Here is a 9,452-nt window from a genome sequence, read left to right on the forward strand (position 1 = left end):
TTACAGGATAAAAATCTTGGCCAGCCAGAAGAGGCAGAGGAGGATGAAGAAGAAGAAGAGGAAGAAGAAGAAGAAGAAGAAGAAGAAGAAGAAAAAGAAAAAGAAAAAGAAGAAAAAGAAGAGGAAGAGGAAGAGGAAGAGGAAGAAGAGGGTGAGGAGGAAGAGGTGGGGCAGGAGGAGGAAGAAGAAGAAGAGGAAGAAGTAGTAGAGGAGAAGGATGAAGTGGAAGTCGAAGAAGAAGAGGAAGAGGAAAAGGTTGAAGAGAAAGAAAAAGAGGTGGTGGTCGAGAGGGAAAAAGTGGAAAGAGAGGTGGAAAGGAATAGGCACGATAAACTGAGGAAGAGGAAACAAAAGTCTATCTCGTCCTCGCCAGGTCGACATAAATCGAACGATCGCGATAAGAAGGAATCCAAACGTCGAAAATCTTCCGATTGTAAAGATTGTAAGGAATGTGCGAAGGTTGCTAAAGCGGAAAGAGCAGAAAGCATTATTAATAGATGTAAGCTAACGTCGGCTCACTTGGCTATTGATCAACTAAGAGTTCTTCTGGCAATGGGTGGGCTCTTTTATGCCGGTAGACTTAGTGCTGTTCAAGCTCCTGATGTTTATGCTATTACTCTTGATGGCGAACGAGGCAATAGACCTCACATTCATTCCAGGGAAGAGATTTTAAGAGACTCGGTATGGTATCATTTTATTTCGCAAATATATAATATTACTATATTTCACGGTTTCTGGATATTGTCAATTTAAATATCGATTTACTACAGATCGTAGAGGTATGTCCAAGTTCGACAAAAGAGTTACCACCGGGTACGAGACTTTGTGCTCATTGGAGCGAACAATACAGATGTTTTTACCCGGGAACATCGGTCGAACCTACCGAACCAGATCCTGAACTTGACGAGAAATTTGTCAGCGTTGAATTTGATGACGGCGACAGCGGTAGAATCGCTTTGGACGACATCAGACTACTGCAACCTGATTATCCTGTTGTTGGTATGTAATATTTCTTCATGTTTTTACATTCTACTTCTTTGTTAATATAATCAAATGTATGCAAGTTTATATTCCTTTATAGTATATGATCCAAATCCTCTTTTATCTTTGGGTAAACGTCGTCGACAAACATCAGTGTCGATAGAAGATAAAAGATCGTCTGTTAATACTATATCTGGTACAACATCGAATATCAATAGTTTAACATCTACGGTTTCCTCGACAACTAACGCTCTCGTTGCATCTTTCGATAAAACGTCCGTGGAACGACATAAAACGGATGATATCAGTGCTAAAGTATTGGATGATTATCGCGAACGTAAACGTTTGAAAAAGAGAAGAAAGGATAAGTTGAAGAGACAGCACGAAGCTCAAGAAGGAAAAAAAAAACATAAGAGGCATAAGGGTTGCGAAGAACACAGAAAGCATAAGCACAGGAAACATAGGAAACACAAACACAAGCATAGTCATCACTGCAACCACAGCGAAGGAAGTCAAATAAGGTTTGGTTTCTAAGTTTAATTACACAATGCACAAGAAAAATTAAAATAATAATAATATATTACTAATAAGCTTTCACATTAATCTAATACTTGGAACGTTTCTTAGCAGCGGGGAAAGTTGTTGCGGTCAAAAAAGCGAAGACGAACCAAATAAAGAAGCTCCAGCTAAGATTGAAGAAGAAGAGGAGGAGGAGGAGGAAGAAGAGGAAGAGGAGGAAAGCGAAGAAATGGCCATAGTTGAAGAAGAGCCAATCGAACCAGTTCAAGAACCAATTGCAGAAATAGTAAGGGAAGAAAAGAGAGAAAAGCCGAAAAAATCTGATAAAAAAGGGAAAGTACGAGAGAGACAAGAGTCTGTTGAAAGTCGAAGTAAAATGGCTGCATTCTTGCCTGCGAGACAATTATGGGGATGGTCTGGCAGAGGTTACAGGAGACCTGGTGCAAAAGGAAGAGCTAAGAAGCAATTTTTCCGAGCCATTCAAAGGGGAAACGAAACTATCCAGATTGGTGATAGTGCAGTTTTTCTTTCTACTGGTAGACCAGATAGACCATACATTGGACGTATTAAGTCTATGTGGGAAACATCGAGTTCTAATATGATAGTTAAAGTTAAGTGGTTTTATCATCCCGAAGAGACAGTAAGATGTCCGACCAATCTAAAATATCCGGTAAAAAATTTTTCTTTTCAATTATTATTTTTTTTTTCAATTATTATTTTTCTTTTCAATTATTATTTTTCTATTATTTAATATATATATATATTTCTAATATATATTTCGTGTATTATGAAATAGGGTGCTCTATTCGAATCACCTCATATGGATGAAAACGATGTACAAACAATTTCACACAAATGCGAAGTACTACCATTGGACGAGTATACAGAAAAGCTGGGAAAAGAACCTCACAGATATCTTACCATCTATGATAACAACGATATCTACTACTTGGCTGGATATTATGATCCCACCACGTACCTTTTACGTATGCAACCAGGGGTTGTTTGAGAACAGCTAAAGCTGACGATAAGGTTGACTGGTGTCACTTAATCGTAGTCAGCCAAAAATTTTGCGAAATTCAATTACAATAAGCTAATGTTTTTAATAACAATTAACAAAGCTTTGTATACCTTGTCGTTGGTGTTAAACGACAATGAGGAAAAAGACACTGGATTAAGGAATCATATTCCTATCACAGAAGTCATAATGCAATAAAGGAGATAGAATGCAATTGTCTTGCATTCCCATTGTACGCCTTCTTGATATTTATTAATGAGAACGATGTTTAATAGAGTTCATTATTATCATCTAAAAACTTGCATAAAAAAGTCTAAAGAAATCTGCTGTGCAGAATCTTTTGCGATATATCTTATTCATTAACACATTGCGAATTGGATCCCGTTGCTGCAGGTATCCAAAGAAGTATCATCATTTCATGCAAGGCACAAGCGTTGTATTTGAACAAAAAAAAAAGACAAAACTATTTTTCCCGTAATCTTTGCACACTATATTTGCAAGTTTTATCACAAAATATTCACGAAGTGCACGAACTTGAATAAATTTAAACGAATTCGTATTATCCAATAGTAATTCAAAACTACGTATTGTAGCAATAAACGCTTTCCAATTTTTCTCTCTATTATCTTATTGAACATGATCGAGAAAAAAAAAAAAATAAGAAATAAAAAGAATTTTTCGATAAAGTTCTTAAATAATCTTGTTAATCAATCAGCTAAATTTAACGATAAAAAGAAACTTATTAAATGCTATTAACATATGATTATTTTCTTTATCGTGCATAAATAAAAATGAGTCTCTTACTAACTCGATACTTGCTTCTTTAAACTCGTACGTCAGCTAATGAGAAACAGTTTCAATATTGATGTGTTACGTACGTCGTTGATTAACTCAAAGTGTTAGTTATTTATTAATTTAGTGTATTTTCTGAAGTGTTTTGTGATAGCGCTTGCTCAAGATAAAAAATTAACGGACGGTATAATAATAGACGAAAGAAAGATGAAATTGAAATCTACGTGTAGATATATCGTTCATTTCTCAATAATATACAATTTTATCTGTCCGAGATAATGTCCATTTCAAAGATATATTAATAAAGATGGTTAATCCTTCTTTAGATCATTTTAAACGATTCGATTGATAGAACAAATTAATGATGAAATATTTCAACTAATTTCTATACGTATGTGATGTATGTATGTGTATGTAATATACGTATATGCATTCACATTATATTACGTATCCATAGTTATATATACATATATACAGTATACCTGCTATCTTATAGAAAACAAAAACAAAAAAGGTTGACCAAAGTGTAATTCACGAGTTTGGCGAAGCTTTATTCTGATAAACTCTTTTTTAGAATTCTAATAGATTCTTATCTTCGACAGTGTCATCGATCTAATCCCACGTGTGAAAAAAAAAAGCATATTTGTATATAGGGTGGGAATGATTCGCTTGAGATTACTCGATCTCATTTCCATCGGATAAATTTATATTAAGAAAAACGTATATAAGATACGGGAGAAATCGATACAAAAAAAAAAAAATACAAAATTAATCGATATTAATGGAGGAGTTTGTGTCTTGTATTTCTTCGAGAAAATGAATGTATTTACATACGTAGGGAAAAAAAAGAAAAAGATCCTTGTTGTAGATATTTTTGTAGCCGATCTGATACTACGGCCCTGATCACTTATCACTCATATATAATAACTAAAGGAAAGTTGCAATAAACGAGTGACAGGGACGTTACAATGGAAATTCATTTTTCGTTCTTTTGTGTGTGTAAATATTGTATATAATTCTAAAGACGTTTAAATGATAATAATAATATAAATATAACTAATAAAATAATATGTGTCGCGCTTGGCACGACGATCATCTAGATAAAAGAGACGATTTTGATGAGAATATTTCGAAGATGAGGGTGTGTATATGTGTGTGTATGAAAGATATATATATATATATTAAAAAAAAGAGCAAAAGACAAAAAGTAGAAGTCCTCAGTGGATCTAGTTGCCTGAATATACATAGATATAAATATATGCGCAAACAGTGGCTTCGCGAGTACGTGTGTTGCATACATTGGTTAATATAATTGAAAGAGAGAGAGAGAGAAAGAGAGAATTTTTAATTGTAAATATTATTGATCGAGAATGAATTAATCTACGCTCAGGCGGATATCTTTTTTTTTTCGAATCTTGGCTTAAAACAATTTTATGAGACACATACTCATTGAAAACGTCGACGATAAACCTGAAAGTGTCTGCTAACGTTAAACGAAAGCGTACTTAGAATTTAAGGGATAATAAATCTGTTCGTTCGTGTCGTTCCTATGAAAAGATAAAAGAAAGATAAAAAGATAAACGAGAAAAGAAAGATAGACAGACAGATAGACAGACAGATATACAGACAGAAGGAACGAAATAAAACAAAATAAAAAAATATATACAAAGAAAAACTATTGACACGCGAAGATTTAAAACTGAGATTAATAAATGCTTTGCTGTATTGCAAAAAAAAATGATTCTGTGATTCGATGCTTAAAAGGCGTTTTTGGGCTTGAGAATCGAAAGATGGGAAGAGTTAATGAGAGAAAGAAAGAGAGAGAGAGAGAGAGAGAGTAAGTAGTGTGAACAAAAGTATGTGTGTGTGTGTGTGTGTGTGAGAAAGAAAGGAAAAAAGAAAGAGAACGAGAGAATGAAAAAAAGATTAAATTAGTTATAAAAAAAAACAAGAAACAAACAAACGAAAAAACAGCTAAAGGTGCTACCGCAATATTTGTTTTTCTTTTTTCGCTCGAGTTATTGTTTCTGTTGACAGAGATTGACAAAGATGAAGATTTACAATTAGAGAAAAGAAAGAAGGAAAAGGAAGATAAAAAAAAGGAGAGTAAGAGAGAAAGGTTACATTATACTTAAATATTAGGTTTTTATTCAAGTATGCAAGCTTAAATATGCTTCCGTTATTGACTCCGAGTTGCAACTCGCGAGCACGCTACTACTACTAGTATTTGATCGTCTATATTAGCTGTTTTAGTGTTAAGCAATTTTTTTATGGAGAGAGAGAGAGAGAGAGAGAGAGAAAGAGTGAGAAAAAAATAGAGAGTGAAAAAAATGCAGATATATCATTTTTGTATTATCTAACAATCGCACCTGTAGAAACGCGAGTTTCTTATTCATTCGAGGACCAACGTCCGTTATTACTTATTACTATACATACATACATATATCTATCGTTATTTGTCATTATTGATGACTCATTAATACTAATTACTATTTACTATTGCTCAATATACGTGATATCATTCTGCAGTGTGTGCGAAATGCTTGCCAGTTGCTTTTCCGTTTTCTTCTTCTTCTACTTTTTCTCCTTCTCTTTTCATTAACTATTAATTATTATATTATTATATATTATTATTATTATTATTATTATTATTATTATTATTATTATTATTATTAATTATTATTAATTATTATTAGTTATTAAAATTATAATTATTATCATTATTATTATGTATAGTGCAATGATCGTTGTTCTTATCAACGTGTTGAGTCTTTCTAAGTTAACGAACAAACAGGAGAGAAAAGTAAATAAAAAGCGTGGAAACGACCGTAAAAAGTACGTAAAGTATTATTGCGATTATTTAGAAAAAAAAAACGCGCAAATAGAAATGATTTGATTATAATATACTTTTGAATTCTCTCTGATTCGCACGTATATATTTGTACAAGTTTGTTAAACGATTAAGCGAGTTTTCTTTTTTATACTTATATCATTATCAATGAAAATGTAGTGAGGAAAAAAGAAAGAAAGAAAGAACGAACGAACGAACGAACGAACGAAAAAAAGAAAGAGAGAGAGAGAGATAGAGAAAAAGTGAATGGAAGAATGAATGAACGAATGAGTGAGAGAGAAAAAAATGAGACACTTGCTAAGACAATTCCAAGAGCCTATCTTTACTCAATTTCATGCGTAAAAGGCATACTTTTACTATAATACATATTATATTTAATACCTGCGAAGGAACGAACGAAAATAAGAAAAAAAAAAAAAATAAAAATAAAAAAAAATAAAAATAAATAAAAGAAAAGACAGAAAAGAAATCAAAGGAATGAAAGAATAAATAAACAGGAAGTGACGTCGTAAACGATTAGGTGTAAAATGTAATCGGACATTGCGATCGATGCTGACGAATAATGATACCATACTTTAACTATCTCCGTAGATTATCTTATTATTATGCGGACGTGTTTACTATCTATTTTAAAAGCGAGGCTAAACAAGCGTACGATTTAGTACAAACGAATTATAACACGATGATAATGTCGTCGGTGAGTTGAGTATATGATTGTGTATAAGTGTTTAAGTGTTTGATATGTATGAATGTATGTACACGTACGACGATGCAATGGTATGAAAGATTGAATGAAAGATTGATTAAAGAAAGAGAGAGAGAGAGAGAGAGAGAGAGAGAGAGAGAGAGAGAGAGAGAGAGGGAGAGAGGGAGAGAGAGAGACAATTAAAAGAAAAAGTGAAAGAAAAGATAAAGTACTTATAGCTCGGGAAACGTAAATTTTTTCATGTAAATAAATAAATAGAGTACAGCTGTGTACACTGTACATAAGATGAAAAAGAATAAGAAAAGAAAAGAAAAGAAAAGAAAAGAGAGAAAATACACTGAGACGAGTTCATATTATTTGTACGGTTACAAATTATGATCGTATAGAGTTTATCATTATTACGTTGGGAAGAGGAAGCATGGGGGGAGGGATGGAAAAAGTGCAACGGAATGTTATTCAAAACTTACACTCTCCATGTATGTAAATATATCTCGTACTTGGTCTTTTCCATCTTCGCGATACGTTTTGAAAATATTTTCGAAGAGTTATCCTTTATAGCTGTGTACAGATAATATTATACAGAGCGAAAGAAAATGCAGTGATAGAGAGGGAGAGAAGAAGAGAGAGAGAGAAAGAGAGAGAGAGAGAGAGAGTGCGTGTGAAGATGGCCGAATATAAAAACAGAATCGATTAGATTACTTTGAACGAGTAGCATCCGTATGCAATATATATATATATATAATACATACATTTATGTGTCATTGTATACATACATTTATGTATAGATGTATTCGTACATGTATATTACATAGTATTTTTCCATAAAAAGAAAGAGAGATGCAGTCGTTTAAGCTTTCAAGAGACAAAGACGGATAGAGTACAAGTGAAAAAGATAAGATAGATGACGAAAAAAAAAAAAAAAGGATAAAAAATTCTTACAGTATGTATGCGTGTATTATCAAATCGAATCCGATGATCGTAAGGATTTTCCACGATTTTTTCTGCTGTTCTCTACGTCTACTCGGAAAATCCATGGGGTTTTTTTTTATTCGATCTAACGTAAAAAATAGAAAAAAAAAAACAAAAGAAATCAAGAAACGGAATAAGGAAAGGATGGGAGATAAAGAAAGAAAGTGTTTTTTTGAAAGAGAGAGAGAGAGAGAGAGAGAGAGAGAGAGTAAAAGAGAGAACAAGATTTATTTGTAGATTTGTAAATATGTATGTACACACGTAAAAAATACATATGTACCGTAGAGACAATGAGAAAAGAAATGTCGGTGTCTTCTCGACGTTCGATAAAATAATAAGGGATTTTTCATATTTTTCGACGAATTAAAGAGGGTGGATGGGGGTGGAGGAGCAAAAAAAAAAAGATAAACGTTTTTCAAGGAATTTGTAAATAAGGAAGGGTTGTTTTCTCATTTTTTCAAATCGACAAAACGAAAATTCCTGCTTATATATATACATATATGTATATATACATATATAATATTCTTGGTCCAACGCGTCAAAGGAAAGAAATCTTGTATATATGAATTAAAAAATAGATCTCAATTGATGCTGTCACATTGTACGGACGTTCGTTGAAAAGATATCGACATTTCCTATTGGCACTCCTCTTTCTTCGAATTTACATGGAATTGAGGGATGATATGGAATATTGAGAAAGAGAACGAGAGACGTATATATGGCAATTGACGAACGAGTGTGAAAGATGGAACGAGAAAATGTGAGAGAGAGAGAATAGAACGAATGAGAGAGAAAGAGAGATAGAAAGAGAGAAAGAGAGATAGAAAGAATGAGAAAAAATGATTATCAAACGGAGGGAGTGATAGTCGCGAAGGTGAAAAGCCATACTTTTCTCCGTGCGTTTATATCGCAAACATTTGATGGGGATCGTTAATTCGTATTTTTAAGTGATCAAATGATAATATGCGTGAGGGCTGTGAGTTTGGGGTAAATTGAGGATTAGTATAGGATGTGTTCGAACGCGAAGAAAATATTACCGTTCGTACTAGTCTAGATATTGTCACTTAAGGGTAATAGTTTATAAGTGTGATCACGTAATGGGTGGGTGGATGAACCCAAATTTCGAATTCTTTTATTTCGGCGATAATATATTTTTTGTTCCCATCTCGATAGATTTTTTCTATAATTTCATAGCATGACTATATACGTTTAAATAGAAATAGTGGAAGTAAAAGAAATGAAAGCTCCGTAATAATAAAGTTGCGCGTTCTTTTTTTTCTCGTACTCGAGAAAACTGCTTTTCCATTGTAATTTTTTCTTAACTCGTTACGTGTAAATGAAAAATAGAAAAGTGAATGTGAGAGAGAAAAAGAGAGAGAGAGAGAGAGAGAGAGAAAGAGAGGGTGAGTGAGAGAGTGAATGAGAGACAAGAATAAGCATTCGTCTTATTTTATAAAACATAGATATTACGTAATTTTTGCATAAGTATATATGTGTTAGTTTAGTACTTTCGTTATAATATTACAGATGATTGTGCGAGCGGTATAAGGCGGTAACAAAAATGAAAAAAAAAAAAAATAAGAAAATATATAAAACGCATGTGTGAATCTTAGGAT

At 32.9% G+C, this 9,452-nt stretch overlaps 1 protein-coding gene across 1 annotated transcript in view; it reads left to right on the forward strand.

Moving 5' to 3' along the window:
• The window catches only part of LOC106783821, a 101,442-nt gene extending 97,163 nt beyond the window's left edge, over positions 1–4,279 (forward strand). The window contains exons 18-23 of the mRNA XM_014742715.1: positions 7–105; positions 181–681; positions 771–999; positions 1,082–1,502; positions 1,609–2,170; positions 2,297–4,279. Of these exons, the coding sequence (XP_014598201.1) occupies positions 7–105; positions 181–681; positions 771–999; positions 1,082–1,502; positions 1,609–2,170; positions 2,297–2,509 (2,025 nt within the window). The 3' untranslated portion in view covers positions 2,510–4,279. The remainder of the gene's footprint in view (positions 1–6; positions 106–180; positions 682–770; positions 1,000–1,081; positions 1,503–1,608; positions 2,171–2,296) is intronic.
• The last annotated feature ends 5,173 nt before the right edge of the window (positions 4,280–9,452 follow it).

The sequence above is a fragment of the Polistes canadensis genome, unplaced genomic scaffold, assembly GCF_001313835.1.
Source record: "Polistes canadensis isolate GaletaPanama2010 unplaced genomic scaffold, ASM131383v1 scaffold_26, whole genome shotgun sequence".
NCBI lineage: Eukaryota > Metazoa > Arthropoda > Insecta > Hymenoptera > Vespidae > Polistes > Polistes canadensis.